Source organism: Gobio gobio (genome assembly GCF_949357685.1).
Source record: "Gobio gobio genome assembly, chromosome: 15".
In the NCBI taxonomy this organism is placed as follows: domain Eukaryota; kingdom Metazoa; phylum Chordata; class Actinopteri; order Cypriniformes; family Gobionidae; genus Gobio; species Gobio gobio.
Window position 1 is genome coordinate 48,759,797 of NC_137108.1, and position 17,889 is coordinate 48,777,685.

Sequence of the window (17,889 nt, forward strand, 5' to 3'; positions counted from 1 at the left end):
GCACTTATCATTCTATTCATTTTCTGTCTGTCTAATTTATTTAAAAAAATAAATAAAAAAAAAAGTCCTGTGTGTTCTGAGCTAGATTAACTGAGACTTGCTACAGCACTTGCATACTATTGCCCTTGACTGTTCTAGTTGCTTCTTTTGCTCTCATTTGTAAGTCGCTTTGGATAAAAGCGTCTGCTAAATGACTAAATGTACATGTAAATGTCATTGAATCATTAATTCAAGAGATTCGTTAAAAAAAACGCAGATTCATCCAGTAATGAAACAAGTGAAGTCCTTCTGAGTGAGTCATTGAATCATTCATTTAAGAGATTCGTTCAAAAAACGGTGACTCATTTACCCACTTTTTAAGACCAATGATATTGGACCCACTCACTTTTACCGTCTCTAATTCAGCCCATTTCTGTTCACCTACCCCTAACCGATAAACACTTTATTATTAAACACATGCTTTATTCCCACTTTTCAAATATTTTCTTCATTTTTATCGAAAATAAATGCTTTTCCTATCAGATTGGGATGGGAAAAGGGAGTAGAACGAGTTTGGCAATCGGCGGATTCCAACCTCAAGTCGATTTGCGTCAAAATTTTGTGTGCCTTACCCCTACTGTTAATAATTTGGTGTCTTCCTTCATTTTGTCTGGCCCAACCAGACGTTTTGTTAACAAGGCGGGCTATTTGCACTTAATATAAAAGGCATCTACTCCAGTAAAAATTTTCTGGGGGAGGACCAACCCACTCTTTTTGCTTCTGATGCCCATGGATTCATCCGGTATCAAACAAGTGAAATTTTGAATGAGTGAGTAATTAAATCATTCATTCAAGAGATTCGTTCGAGATGTATCGGCGCTGTGCAGACCGATCGGCGTATGACATCTAAGTACCGCGAGAGTGATTCAAAAGCATAAGGAGTCGCTTTTGCAGTGCCGATACATCTCAAACAAGCCTGAAGTCTTTATGAGTGAGTCACTGAATCATTCATTCAAGAGATTCGTTCAAAAAAACATGATTCATCCAGTAATAAAAAAAGTAAAATCTTTATGAGTGAGTCATTGAATCATTCATTCAAGAGATTTGTTAAAAAAAAAAAAACAGCGATTCATCCAGTATTAAACAAGTAAAGTCTTTCTGAGTGAGTCATTGAATCATTCATTCAAAAAATGTGCCTGACAAACCAGACCCACGTTAAGATGTTGGGTCTGGGAACACACCATTGGCAGGGCTCAATCCGAGAGGCGGGATAAATGGTTGTTTTTCATATTCCCTCTGCATGCAATGGGATAGCGATACAACCAACTCTCAGACTACAGAGCGCTATCAGCGGTGACAACAATCACAAGCGGGTTGTGGCTGAGTCCCATGCGTTTTCCCACCAGCGGAGCTAGTTGATAGATTAAACTTTTGCCGTATCCGGTCGGCAAAACTCTGAACACATCTTCCGTTTTTAAGAATGACTTCAGTGCCTTAACGTTCTTTGTTAACAGGGAAGTAGCAGGGATTTCACGTGGAACCGTCACAACTCTGCCGTCATTATGTTAAGCCCGCCCATCGACTCTATAGACGATGTGATTGGGCTGATTAGAGTTGCTAGATGACCCTGGCTGCAAATTATATTTCATTGAATCATTCATTCAAGAGATTTGTTAAAAACCGCTGATTCATCCTGTAATAAAACAAGTGAAGTCTTTCTGGGTGAGTCATTGAATCATTCATTCAAGAGATTCGTAAAAATAAAATAACACAGTGATTCATCCTGTAATAAAACAAGTGAAGTCTTTCTGAGTGAGTCATTAAATCATTCATTCAAACTATTTAAAAAAAAAAAAATTAATATATAAATCAATTAATACATGCACATTTACATGTGTCTTTGTGTGTTCAGAATCGTGATCTCGAACAGTGCGGCTCTACAGTAATATAAAAATTTTTATCAGCATAAATTAAGGGATACAATCATAATGTATACATTTAAGTTTGAATAATGTATAATTTTTCTAATTATGGTATTAAGTTTTTTACATTACATTAATGAGAATTTACAGGGGGTAAAAAGCTTAATTGTGAACAACTGCATAAAGCACGATGCTAACAATCATGGGTTCGATTCCCAATGATAAAATTTGTATCCCAAATGCACTGTAATTTTTGCCTGGCAAATGCATAAATGTAACTGAATTTGTTTGATTTTGGAGTAAAATATGAAACGGTTCTCAACAGCTTTCACTCACATAGTCCTGAAATCAAAGACCCTCCCCTTGATGAATCATAACTGGACGGATTTGAGACGCATGCAAATCCTCTCTGCGATCGGCTCGGCTGACCATTTGCGCCGGCTCGCTTCAGTGTACACACGGACACACTAGAGGTTTAGTGTCTGAGCTCAGCTGGTCTATTCATGTGAAGCTGCTCCGTTTACAGGCGGAGCGACTCTTGAGTTGATTTCAAAGGATCAATTGAAAAATAAATGACGGTAAATGATGATCCCTACCGTGTCCTGTAATCATATCGTGAAAAGATTCAACAAAAATGCCCGTCCTGTTATGCGTTTCATCACTACCACTCGAAATGAATGCAGCTAATATCAACATAATGAAAGTTATAAATAGTATGTTAATGATAACCATAATTACTAATATTGTGGCAGAGCAATAATGGTGACAAAGAGGATGATGGCACATGTTGACAATTATCACCCCGCTGAGGCTGTAATTATCTATAATGAAATCTGAGCTGTAAATCACTAAGACTACATTCATAATTGCATGCAACTCCTAGTATTTCTGCAGTATATTGTGTATAGTGTGCACATTTTATGCATGAAATACCCATACAACAAAGTCAAAACGTTGCCCTTCACTTACAGTACGACAAATGAGCAAAATGACCGCAGTAATACTCACATCTGAAGTCCTTCCAGGTCACAGTGGGCTCCGGTCTGCCCACCGCCAGGCAAAAGAGGTTCACGTCATCACCTTCATTCACGGATTTATCCTGCGAGATGTTCACGATCCGGGCCGGCACTGCAAAACAGAAGTTTTTAATTACGATTGATGTCAAAAATCAACCTTAGTTTAAGAAAAGCAAGCCGGATAAATTTGCTCGAGACGGGTTGTTTGTTTCAGGGTTTATAAATGATTCCAATCAGCTGTTTTGGACTAAATTCCCAAAGCAGAGGGTTATGCATAATGCCGGACGGATAATGAGCCGGTCCTTGAATTTAAATGGCCTATGATCAGAGCTTTAATGAAGATGGCCAAAGATTTGGCCTGCGAGGCATTCTCAAGCAGTCCATTTCTCCGTTTTCTAACAGGGCGAAATACTTCCGACGATAAACTTAAGATTGGACCCCTTCCTGTTGGAGGAGTGACTGGGGGGTGTAATTATTTTCGCTCATATCGCACTAAGACTAAAATTGAGGGCACAATGGTATCGAGCAAATACGGTCATCTGTCTGCAAAGCTCCGTGTGGCAGATTAAAAAAGCCTGTGTTTGGCGAGATGGTTCTGGCCTGCATTTTGAACACACTCTGCCTGCATCCATGTAGCCTTCTATAGAAAAGTCTACACTTTAGAGCTGCACGTCATTTACACACACATGTAGTTCATGATACAGTGTTTCAGTCTCTGAATGGCTCTGTCATTTGCAGTGAGCTATAGAGCTGCACGATTAATTGTTAAAAGGGTGCGATCTCGATTCAAACACCCACACAATCTCATTCATAAACAGTCTATTAAGCCTTTGAGAAAATCACACCGGAGCATTGAGATGCTGAGCCAGAGAGAGCAGTTGTCCTGTATAGTTGTGAAAGAGCTTTCTTCCACTTTTTCTTTTCAACCACACAGTATTGTTATTTCTGTGTTGCAAATATTCTTATTATCACAGAAGAACTGGGATAAAGGTTTACAGTTGGGATATAAACACTTTGGGATTTTAACGGTATTGTGAGCCATGTATCGTATCGTATCATGAGGTACCCTGTGATTCCCACCCCTAGTAATGAAACAAGTGGAGTCTTTATGAGTGAGTCATTGAATCATTCATTCAAGAGATTTGTTAAAAAAAACGCTGATTCATCCAGTAATGAAACAAGTGAAGTCTTAATGAGTGAGTCATTGAATCATTCATTCAAGAGATTCATTCAAAAACACTGATTCTTCCAGCAATGAAACAAGTGAAGTCTTAATGAGTGAGTCATTGAATCATTCATTCAAGAGATTCATTCAAAAACACTGATTCATCCAGTAATGAAACAAGTAAAGTCTTAATGAGTGAGTCATTGAATCATTCATTCAAGAGATTCATTCAAAAACACTGATTCTTCCAGCAATGAAACAAGTGAAGTCTTAATGAGTGAGTCATTGAATCATTCATTCAAGAGATTCATTCAAAAACACTGATTCATCCAGTAATAAAAAAAATTAAGTCTTTATGTGTGAGTCATTGAATCATTCATTCAAGAGATTCATTCAAAAACACTGATTCATCCAGTAATGAAACAAGTGAAGTCTTTATGAGCGAGTCATTGAATCTTTTATTCAAGAGATTCATTCAAAAACACTGATTCATCCAGTAATGAAACAAGTGAAGTCTTCATGAGTGAGTCATTGAATCATTCATTCAAGAGATTTGTTTAAAAAAATGCTGATTCATCCAGCAATGAAACAAGTAAAGTCTTAATGAGTGAGTCATTGAATCATTCATTCAAGAGATTCATTCAAAAACACTGATTCATCCAGTAATGAAACAAGTGAAGTCTTTATGAGCGAGTCATTTAATATTTTATTCAAGATATTCGTTAAAATTTTTAATTTTTAAAAAAATTTTGTTAAAGTTTTATTTTACAATAAAATTGTATTATTTTGTTGAATGTATTTAAAAAATAATAATTATTATTTTATAGTCATATACTGAATTGGTCAAAAACAGTGTGAATGTGGCCAAGGAAAACTCAAATGGAAAGAGATTTTTATAAAAAAAAAAAAAAAAAAAACGATTTCATTTACGGTTTGAGTTGGTTCTGTCCTTGTAAAAAGTAAATTATGAAAACACAAGTTTTTCCCAAATTGTTCATCCCTAAAAGGATTTCACACTTGAAAGAGTCTTCAAAATAAAAAGTAAATTTTCAACAACAAAAAAAGATTGAAAATGAAAAAGGTAATTGCAACTTTTTATCTGCACAATTCTTACTTTTTTCTTGCAATTGCGAGTTTATGGCTCACAATAAGGACTTTAAAAAGTTGTAGTTGCCGTTCTTATTTTTGTTTCCATGGGAGAAACAAGTTTCCATAGATTCACTTCCAGCCAAAACCACCCTAATCATTCTAGAATGATCAATTCTCTCCAAATAGAGCTATTTAATCATCCGTTGAAACCTCCTGGATATTTTCATACAGAAAAAACCTCAATGTCAGTTTTTTCCAATATCATGCACAGCCCTATTTTGATATTTTCAATCTTGTGCAACAGGAAAATGCACAGTGTGATATACATAATAATTGACAACTTTCAGCCGGCGGGATTCGGTTGGGGCTGAAGTAAAGGGAGGGATGCTAGCCATCCATCAGCGGAAGGGTCTGCTGCCAATAAATCACGTCAGTCAGGATCGCTGGAACTCTTACTCATGTTGCTGTTGACGCGACAGTCGGCACGGCCCGTTCCCGCCCCTCACGGCCGCTCAACCTAAAGATTACGGAGCATAACCACCCCTCTGATCCTCATTACATCTGTGTCAAGCCCTCTTGTTGTCTTCCTGCCATTAACTCTTTCTCCACCACTGATGAGATTTTCCATCATTTATGACACAAGGGCCTGGTATCACAGACAGGGTAAAACTCATCAGTAAAGTTTAGGCCATCATTCAGACGGGGTCCGCTACAACAGGCTTGTACTAATAGTGGATAAAAGCAAGATGACTAATAAGTTATTACCGTAATTAAACTAAACTATACCTGTTCTATCTCCATACAGCATTTATTCTCTGGCTCTGTAGGCATTATATTCCGACAAACTGAACACCTATACTGACAGTTTCTGTTCTGGCATTTTCATTCCATGAGATGAGATTGTCCTGACACCGGAGCATGAGCTTTTGAAGCTCCGCCCTCTTCTAGAAAGGGGGCCGGAGGCATCAGCTCATTTGCATTTAAAGGGACACACACAAAAACTGTGCGTTTGTGCTCGCCCCCAAAAAGTGTCAATTTTAATATGCTATAAACATTATCTGTGGGGTATTTTGAGCTAAAACTTCACATACACACTGTGGGGACATCAGAGACTTATTTTACTTATCTTGTAAAAAATGGCATATTAGGTGCCCTTTAAGATATGCTTTAAGTTAAAACAGCTCAAACATGCATTTTAGTCTGGGACTAGGTTAAGCCTCGTCTGTGAAACTGTTGCCATTGACAAGTTTTTCTGGCTATCCATGTTTTCACTGTTATACGGTAGGGGGTGCTATTACACATCTTCTGAACTAGTACATCATCTCCGGATTCAAAAACAAGAGAAGAAGATCTTCATAGTTTAGCTCTAATACTGTCACATGGAATCAATGTTGATGCCGATAATTTCCTGTTATCACTGTAAAGCTGCTTTGAAGCAATCTGTATTATAAAACGCGCTATATGAAGACTTAAGATAGCATGATCACCAAACATTCAACAGCATATAAATCAAAACTGCTATGTTTTGATCACCTTCTAAATCCAATCCGGGATTTAAAAGTCTTTGACAAAAATGCAATATTCTCAGCTTTTTGTTCGAAATGTTGTTTTTGAACTTATTCACATTCAAGTGTTGATAAAAAAAATATACTTTTTTTGATATATTGACTGTTTACATATTCATACTGAAGCGGCAGGTCAGATACAGGTCTCTTCTTTTATACACATATCCTTTATAATGATTCTTTTTATTATATCCATAACCTGAATAATCCAGGATAATCAAAAGAAATATATCTTTCTCTGCTTTCATATGTAATCTAGAGATGATTGTAATTCTGTGTGATTTTATACTTTTATATATTTAGTTTGAGGATGATTTTGTAGAGTTAAATCTAGTCTCCCCAGCTGCTCTGGGTTGACCTCCAGCCAGGATGCATGGCTCACTCTCGTGAAGGATAACTATGGCGGAGTCGCTGTTTGGGTATTGAGTGTTCTCTTGATAAACGGTCATAATCCCCTGACATTAACTAGAGTGTGATGCCCTAGTGCTTGTATGTGTGTGTGTGTTTCACAAGTTCTGTGCAGGTTTGTTGGAGCTATCTGATCGGGGCCTGACCCCCCTCCCGACATGCAGGCGCCCTTTACGGCGTCCGAGGCCAGTCTTACCCTTCTGGGAGGGATGTTGCGGTGAGCATCCTGACTAAACTACGCCATTCCGGCATATCTATACATGTGTGACAAATGTTTAGGCTTTTAGGTCTCTGTAGCCAATTAAGGCTTAGGCCATCTGTTATTGTTGATGTAATCAATGTCCTTGTAACGAGTATAACTGCTGGGCCAAATTCTCTGTAAGTCAGAGTCTGGCCTGCGATTCCACGAGAGACTCTGACGCTTGGCTTCTGCTGATGAAACTGCAAACTATTCTTCAGTACATTTCTTTAATTAATCTAACTCTTGACTCCTGGTCTTCATTCAACATATCTGGTCTTTGGGTCTAAAACTGTGTCCCCAACAATACAACAAAATATTTTGGCCGCCTGCATGGCAGAATATTCTGTTGCTGGCTGACAAATTAAAAAATAAAATACTGGCGGGGAAAGAGTTAAAGGAATTGCTCATATGAATCTTGTTCAATTGCTTCGTTTTTGCTCCACATAAGAAATAAAATCAAATGACAGAATTTGAGATAGAAGTATTTACTTTCCCTTAAATAAGAAATGAGCTTTTTGATGTTAAAATTGATGTTAAACTCATTAAGTTCAATGTGCATAGATAACTGAAAGTAAACCATTAGTAGCTTCGATGGCACACCGGCAGTCTGTTCAGTCTATGAATACTTATCAATGAAATAAATAAGCATGTTCAAGGAATTAATAGCCACTGGATGTGTCAAAGGTACCCTAGAAGCAATATATAGAAGCAAATTAACTAGATATTCATGAGGAGAAGGGTCTGTTTCAATGCCTGACGCAATTTGTATCGTTTCTCTTTTGGATGAACAGAAATCTATGGAAGCCCATATCTGCCTATAAACATTTAAAAAGGTAATTGTGACTTTATATCTCACGGCTATGAATTTGCACTACCGTTCAAAAGTTTGTGGTCAGAACGTTTTTTTTACATTTAAAAAAAAAAATTAATACTTTTATTCAGCGAGGTTGCATTACATTGATCTACAAGTCCCAGTACATGTAGCAAGGTTTTTTTATTATATATAATAAAAATGTATTATATACACACAAAGTCAAAGCCTTGCTCCATGTACTGGGACTTGTCACAGTACTTACATATTGTTGGTCTTTTGTTGGTTCAACTGCTTCTATTGTTTTCCTCATTTGTAAGTTGCTTTGGAAAAAAGCGTCTGCTAAATGATTAAATGAGAATCAAAAGTGACAGTAAAGACATTTATAACATTACAAAAAGATTCATATTTCAAATAAATGCTGTCTTAACTTTCTATTCATGAAAAGATAAAAAAAAATATCACAGTTTCCACAAAAATATGAAGCAGTTTTTAACAATGATAATAATCATAAATGTTTCTTGAGCATAAATCCTCATATGAGAATGATTTGTGAAGGATCAGACACAGCTGAATTTATCATCATTACTCCAGTCTTCATTGATCACAGGAATAAATTATATTTTACTATACATTCACATAGAAAAAACTTATTTTAAGTTGTAATTATATTTCACAATATTACTGTTTTTACTGAATTTTTGAACAAATAAATGCTGTCTTGGTGAGCAGAAGAGACTTAATTCAAAAACAGTAAAAATATCAATCTGACCCCAAATTTTTAAAGATACAGTGTCGCAATTTTAAGATATAATGTTGCACTGTGAGATTTACATTTTAACTGCAGGATATACAAATATGTTTGTGCATTGTGTGATATAAAGTACTGTAAAGTCACAAATGTGTAAACTAAATAAAATCAGAACTGTGAGATATAAAGTTGGAATCTTTCTTTTATTTCTACAGACTTCCATAGAAATACTGATCACAAACTTTACACACATAATGAAAAACTTAAACAGGAGGAAACCAGGTTTAGAAAACATTCATATTTTTGCTATTTTTTTGTGTTCATTAGTGACATAAAGTAGTGGCCAAAAGTGACATCCAGCCTATCCGCTTGTTAAGGAGCGCCGTTTCTGGGCCCAAGCCTCAACTCGTTTTCACTTGAGAATGCCATCGACGGCCGTTTATGAGCGCTATTTATTCATATTAAACATCAATCATTTAAAAAACTTAAACATATGAAATACTTAGTCTACACAACAGTCTCTGTGCTCACAGCGTCACAGACATTCATATTTTAACGATTTATAAAAGATGAATCACTGTCTGGCCATCTGGAATTTTGGTATGGAGATAAAGGTTATGATTATATATTTTTTTGTAGTATCACACCACATTGTGTGTGTACATTAGCACCGTTTGTTGTTTTTCTTGTGGTATGAGATGGAGCGTTTGTACCCGGAACATCTGCCGAGTGACGTCAGACTTAACAACCGGATAGGAAAACTGACATCTTCACCCTTTGTTCAAATATGATAAAAACAATTGCTGTGCTTGGGAGTCGATTTGAAACATGAAACATGCCAAATTGAGCCGAGATCATTTTTGGCCAGGCTGTCATACAAAGAAATTATGCACAAGAGGGAACCAACAAAATATTAATAACTGATTATAGTCAATGTACGCTTGTTCATTTTTTTTCTAAGCATTTTCTTTTGCATCGTAAAATAAAGACTAGAGCTGTGGTTTACCAAATAAGTTTGTCAGATAAATACCAAAGCGTATACATTTAAAAAAATCTATAATATTTTCCTAATTTTTTGATGGTTTAAAGTGCCCCGCTTATGGTTTTTCGAATATTCCCTGTCATGCAGTGTGTAATCGAGCTGTTTGTGAATGGAAACCTGTCACCATTTGTTTCATACCCTCACTGGGGGCTGAGCCCCCCTAAAATGAAAATCCTAGAATCGCTCGCCCCTGAGACCAATCACAACAGACTGGGCCATCTGACCAATCAGAGCAGAGTAGACCAATCACAACAGACTGGGCCGTCTGACCAATCAGAGCAGAGTAGACCAATCACAACAGACTGGGCCATCTGACCAATCAGAACCAGTGTTGGGGAAAGTTACTTTGAAAAGTAATGCATTACAATATTGCGTTACTCCCTTAAAAAGTAACTAATTGAGTTACTTTTTAAGAAAAGTAATGTGTTATGTTACTTTTGCTTTACTTTTTCTCACCTGGGCTGGGCTTGTTTTTATAACAAAAAAGTTATATTTTTGTGCAACGGTAAAGACCTCTTCATACCAAAATTGAAATAATAAGCCCCAGGCTGAGGTAAAAATGCAGATTCACACATGAACAGTAGAGGGCGCAGCTCTGCTGCCATTCTGGATAATGCTAGAATAGGACGCTGGAGAAAAAAGTTTTACCAATAAAAACAAAAAATCTAGTAATTTTCATCATCAAAGGTCAGCAGCAAGATATTGGTAAATTAAATATAAAGGTAGATTATGCATAACAATAGTTGTTTTATTTAACACTTAATTTAACATTTAACATTTAATCAAACTCACTTTATTTATTGGAGGTTTGCATAGTACTCTGATTTTGCATTTGATTTTGAGAACTGACTCTTTATTGTGCAAGTGAGATAAATAAATGCTCACATTTAGTCTAGAACTACAATAACCCTCATGTTTACACACACGCCTCTGCACTTACTCTCAACATGGGGGCAGGAGAACTGTCAGTCAAATTAATGTGAAAAAGTAACTCAGATATTTTGTTGTAAATTTTTAAAGTAATGCGTTACTTTACTAGTTACTTGGAAAAAGTAATATTATTACGTAACTCAAGTTACTTGTAATGCGTTACCCCCAACACTGATCTGAACAGAGTAGACCAATCACAACAGAACGGGCCATCTGACCAATCAGAGCAGAGTAGCTCGTGGAAAGGAGGGATTTAGAGAGACTGATTCGTTTGAGAATCATTGAACATTGTGGTGATGTGTAATACATGTTATGAGAAAATGGAAGTGTTTTTTGACCTTTGATGCGTGTAAACCTGTTGTAGGAGAAGCCAAAACTAAACCAGGAGTCTTTAAAATACCATAATCGAACTTGTAGGGTCAATAAAAGCCAACTCTTTTGGCCACTACGGTAAGCGTCTCTCTCAGATGGACGTACCCTGAACGATGAGGTAGACGTGGGCCGTTCGGGGCTGGTTTCTGGCCTGGAAGCTGCACGTGTAGGGTCCCTCGTCTGCCACCATCACTCTCTCAATCTTAATGGAGAAGTCGCTGTTGTTGTTGTTCACCAGGGAGACGCGGGAGTCCAGGGACCACTTATCTGTGCCCGTGAATAAGATGTTGGAGCGGTTCAACCACGCCTTGTGAGTGACCTCCTCGTCTATCTTGCATCTGGGAAAGAGGAGATGGAAAAGTGACAGACAGAACTGACTCGCTTGAACAAAAACAAGGCAAATTACCTTTATTTTGTGTGCACACTTTCTGCACTGTACGTCTCTCCCACAATGCCTTGTTTTAAATAAAATATGGCGTTCACAGACTGAGCTCCGTAGCCAATTACCGGGATGTCAATGAATGAGCGCTAGTATGAAACTCTGCATGAAACTTTCTCTGAATCGTTACAACTCGCTCATAAGGTCCGGGTCATTAACTAGATCATTAAGCTGACTAATCAGACCGCTGGTGATTGCTTTAGGACTGCACAGAGCCAGGAAACACAAGCCGGGACTCCACCAGAACAGCGGAGATTCCCAAATGGACATCTGAAAAAGTGGTGCGATGTTTATCTCTGCGCAAATAATCCATATTCACACATTAACCCTCTACTGCATGAGGAACACGTGCTTTACAAACACATAGGATGGCAGTCAAACGTTCTGAATAAACCACTAAAAAGCTTTTCTTCGTCTGTGTTTTTCTGGCAGTGTTCATCATGCGGAGGATGCTCTGGAGATCCGCCCTCATAAAAAGCTTTTTTCCTTCATCCAGAATATGATTCACATTTGTTAGTGAGTAAACCCCATTTTAAAAACATTTAGTCATGTAAGGTATTTGTCATAAGGAAATATTGAAGCAGGATCGTGTGGGAGTGGAACGGATACGGATGCGATAGGGATTATTGCAGTTATCATGCGCTTTTTATTTACATTTTTAAAAAGATATGTATTATCCATTTATCCATGTTAATTATTTTTCAGTATTTCTTTACTGCAAGTCCTCCCAATTCCCAAATATGACTTTAAAAACTGAATCAAACTTTTTTCTTTTTTTTCATTATTCATCCAGGAGTGGTACTTTAATATCATTTAGTGAAAAAGTGTAAAATATCACACAACACACTCTCATAAATGAATATGTTTGTTGAAGAATATTGCAGTTATCATGTTTTTATTTAGATTTATTTAAAAAAAAATATATATATTTATTTATATTTTTAAATGATGCATTTATCCATATTAATTATTTTTTAGTATTTACTTTACATTAAAAAAATCCTCCCAATTCCCAACTCTTATTATGCATTAAACATATTTTAAACTTTGATTCATGGTTAAATATCATTCTAGGTACTTTTAAATAATTTAGGAAAATAAAGTGTAAAATATCACACAGCGCTCTCTCCTAAATGCATATGTTTGTTGAAGAATATTATCATATGTTTTTATTTAGATTTTTTTTAAATATCCATTTATCCATGTTAATTATTTTTCAGTATTTACTTAACTTTCTTTTTTTGAAGTCCTCCCAATTCAAATATAGCATTTCTTAAACTGAATCAAACACATTTTAAACAATTTTTTTTTTGTAATTCACGCAAGAGAGTAAAATATCATTCTAGGTATTTTTAAATAATTTAGTTAAAAAGTGTAAAATATCACATGCACAACACACTCTCCTAAATTAATATGTTTGTTGAAGAATATTGCAGTTATCATGTTTTTATTTACATATTTAAAAAACTAATTTTTTATTGTATATATTTATTTATATTTTTTAATTATCCATTTATCCATAAATAGTTTTTCAGTATTTACTTTACATTTAAAAAGTCCTCCCAATTTCCCAAAGATAACTTTTATTTTGCATGAAAACTGAAAAAAGGGTAAAATATCACACAACGCTGTCTCCTGAATTAATATTTCTGTTGAAGAATTTTGTTTTTTTTAAAGGTGTATTATGTAACTTTTCCATCCTGCTACACAGAAAAAAAAATGATTCGTTGAATATACAAAAATTTTTTATCGTAAGTGGTCGCAATCAATTTATTTTATCTCAATTTAAACAAAAACACATGCAATTCTCATAAAACCAAATTTTTAATTAAAATAAAAAAACTAAATTTAAATTATTTAAATGAGCACAAATTAATTATGCTTAATTTAATCGGGCCATAATATTTTTTTTTTCAGTGTAGAGGTCGCCTATTCAAAACAAAGGTGTAGATTGAAGACACCACGTTTGAGCGCAGAATCTTGGGACATGTGGTCTTCACCTCACAGCCGGTGGGAAAGAATCGGGATAGGACTCGGGCAGAAATCATGTTGATGATGTGATTATTAACGTTACTGTAGTCTGAAGCAGAAGCAGGACCGAGTGTTGTGGAGCTGAGGAACCGCTGGAGCGATTGTTATTAAGATGAACGCAACACACGCCTCGCGAGTAGCAGGACTTTTATTATGACACAGTCGCCGGCGCCACTTCCGCTTTTCCGGTCATGAGTATCATAGACATCATATAAGTAGACGCCCTATTGGCCGCTGGGCGGTGAGATTTGCGGCCGCCATTTTAAGTTTCGTTGCGTAGCAGCAGTTAAGATGCAGAGCACTGTGCAGCATTTTCCTGTTCTAATCGGCGGACCATCGCAGGGCTCGGCGGATTACTTTACACAAGTAATATTACTATCGTACTATTGGTTGTATTTTGTCCTTAAATCCAGAGAATTGAGAAGGAGCAAGGATCTTTGATAGTACTGTACTGAAATCGTAGCTAACTAACGTTAGCTAGGCTATGTATCTCCCTCCCTCAAGTCAAGTGTTTTCCACATAACTTACTATTCAGATCAGAAAGAAGTTTGAAAGCACTTGTTAGATGCACAAAACTTACTTTTAGCGTTAGGTAACGTTAAGTGCCTATTACCAACACAATCCAATCTGAAGTTAATACATAGCCTACATTGTTCGACCAGACATAATAACTGTTATTTGTGTTTGCACATTGGACATTAATATTACAGACGTCTGAATAGTGTGTGTGTGTGTGTGTGTGTGTGTGTGTTTGTGAGAGAGAGAGAGAGAGAGTGTATGTCACAAATCATTTAAAATAGTTTCTTCTAGTGTTGTCAAAAATATTTATATTTCGATATGTATCGATACTGAAATATCTGAAATGATACGATATTCCTTTTCTACAGTATCGATATTAGCCGCGCTCTCCGACCAATAGCGAGTCTCAGCACCCGCCTCTCATTCAGTCCGGTTAACCCTCTGAACACGGCGAACGCGTTCTGCTGGATCTTTCCTCATGACTACGTGTTAGTATGGGTGTGACCGGTCTGAATTTCGCGAGGGGTTGCACATAACGTTAATTCTACTAATTCCCGCAGATTTCGCGCTCGCATCTGAAGCGCACACACACACACCGTAATAAAGCCGCCTCTGACATACAAGGCCAAAAATTAGCTCCTTTTGCCATCTTATTAATGGTCAAATACACTCAAAAAAATATCTCAATGTCCATCTCGGTGAGTATTAATGTAAACACAGTCGTAAACAGTTCAGAAGAATGTGTAGCAGGAACAGTGTTTGGGATCCATGCGTGCGTCAGGTCTTAAAGGGACAGCGGTTATTTATTATTCAAACTACAAAAAGACAAACAATCACTTACTGCTCTGGACTGATTCACTTTTGTAATGGATTCATCTGTATTATATGAAGATTATCCAATTTTAAACTAGATTACTTTGGTTTTTTTTATTCAGTTTCTTACCTGAATACTGTTAGACCTACCTGAAAAAATTATGCAGTTTTTTAATTTGTATCTTTATTCTATTGTATTTATTTGTGCTATTGTTAGTCATTTGTTTATTTGTTCTTATTTTATTACTGTTTACTGTCTTTTTAAAATCAATTTGAAATCAAGCTTGCTTGTGCTGTAGCTATTGCAACACAATTAGTCAGCAAATATTTGTGAGATAATTGTAATGGTAATTGATCAACGTTTATATATGAGAAAAACCTTAAAAGCTTTATCATATAAAGTGATCTCTTCAGAAGAAATTTTTAACCGCCTAGACTTTCAATAGACGGACAAAAAAATTAATTATATAAAACATATCTATTTGACAGTATATGCAGCCTGGTATCGAAAATGGTATCGACTATCGATACTTTTTAGGTATCGTATCGAAGTTAGAAATTCCAGTATCGTGACAACACTAGTTTCTTCAACTTATTCAAATATCTTATTTTAGATATGCAACTATCTGTTTCTGTTTCTGCTTCTTTATCATATTTATAGTGTGTGATTTATAAATTACCTTATATCCTACATCACATATTTAGATTTTGGACTTCTGGTCACTTTATATCTTATATCAAAATATTATATAACTGTTAAGCCTACTATGAATATTAAAATACGCTGAACCATGTGTCCTGTATCATAGCTACATGAATGACCTTTGCAGCAAAAAAATCCTGCGTCAAAATCAGTTAGGTATTCAGTGAGATATGATTAATTAAATGTGCTGACAGCTCATTGCACCTGGCAAACAAGTTACACTGAGTGGAGCTGGCGACCGATCCAAGATGGCGGCTCCACGGCTCGACCATGCCAATAGGCAGTAGCGTTCGACAGGGCATCTATCTATATGATGTCTATGATGAGTGTGAGGTAACGCAGCTCTGTTGATCATATTAGACACATCTGAGTGTGTTGATGATGGGATGGCGTTACTCTGTGTGTTCTCTCAGCGGCTGCTATGACACTTGTTCACACTGCAGTGAGAGTAAAGCGTTTCTGCAAAATAAAACCAGAAACCGAGGGGAACGCAGATATGATGTCATCAACAGGCCACGCCCTCACACGTCCCGTCTTCCTCGGGTAAAATAGCAATTTACTCACGATTTACAAATAGTTGGAAACATTTGGGTATTGTAAGTACTCAAGTGAACAAAATATATAACACTGGCCTAGTGGTTTTTGGATATTTAACTGAAATTTTTTTACATTGTGCACCTTTAACTATATTTGTACTTATTTAGATTATTTAAATGATCCATTTATCCATATTCATTATTTTTCAGTATTTACTTTACATTAAATCCCCCAAAATAACTTTTATTACGCATGCTTTTCTTAACTTTTCTTATCAAACATATTTAAACTTCTTTTTTCATAATTCATGATTCATGGTTAAATATCATTCTAGGTACTTTAAATAATTTAGTAAAAAGAAAAAAGAAAAATATCACACAAAGCTCTCTCCTAAATGAATATGTTTGTTGAAGAATATTGCAGTTATCATGTGTTTTCATTTAGATTTTTTTCATATATTTGTTATATATTTTCTTAAATTATCCATTTATCCAAATAATTATTTTTCAGTATTGACTTTAATTTCCCAAGTCCTCCCAATTCAAATAAAGCCTTTATTTTGCATGAAAACTGAATCAAACATATTTTAAACTATTTTGTTTTTCATAATTTATGAAAATGTATAATTTATGTTAAATATCGTCGGCTATAGTGTTAAATATCATTCTAGGTATTTTTAAATAATTTAGTGAAAAAGTGTAAAATATCATACAACATAACACACTCTCATAAATGAATATGTTTGTTGAAGAATATTGCAGTTATCAAGTTTTAATTTAGAATTATTTAAATTATTTATATGTTAAAATTTTATATAGTATAGTATTGTGGATATTGTATTGATTTACTTTACATTAAATCCCCCAAATAACTTTTCTTATGCATGCATTTCTTAACTTTTCTAATCAAATATATTTAAACTTCTTATTTTTTCATAATTCATGATTAAATATCATTCTATTTTTAAATAATTTGGTGAAAATGTGTAAAATATCACACAATGCCCTCTCCTAAATTCCAGTTTGTTGTAGAATATTGCAGTTATGTTTTTATTTATATATTATTTTAATTATTAAAATTGTTAAATGATAATTTTTTAATTATTTATATATTTAAATGATCAATTTATCCATATTGCCAAAAATAACTTTTCTTATGCATGAAAACTGAATCAAACATATTTAAACAATTTTTTTTATAATTCACGCAACAGATGTTTAAATATCATCTTCAATAATTTATTGAAAAAATGTAAATATCACAGCACTCTTAAATTCATGTTAACACACACACACACACACACACACACACACACACACACACACACACACACACACACACACACACACACACACACACACACACACACACACACACACACACACACACACACACACACACACACACACACACACACACACATATATATTTTTATTAATTAATAATAAGAAAAAATCAATTTATCCATGGATTATTTTCAGTATTTACTTTTTTAAAGACTTTTCTTATGCATGAAAACCCATTTTTCCCCCATGATGCATGCAACAGAAGGCTAA

The 17,889-nt window shown here is 35.4% G+C and overlaps 1 protein-coding gene across 1 annotated transcript in view; it reads right to left on the minus strand.

The window, feature by feature from the left end:
- Positions 1–17,889, minus strand: part of iglon5 (IgLON family member 5) — a 305,750-nt gene that overhangs the window by 50,822 nt on the left and 237,039 nt on the right. Inside the window, exons 3-4 of the mRNA XM_079837615.1 lie at positions 11,397–11,629; positions 2,910–3,029 (exon numbers count right to left, since the gene is read on the minus strand). Of these exons, the coding sequence (XP_079693741.1) occupies positions 2,910–3,029; positions 11,397–11,629 (353 nt within the window). The remainder of the gene's footprint in view (positions 1–2,909; positions 3,030–11,396; positions 11,630–17,889) is intronic.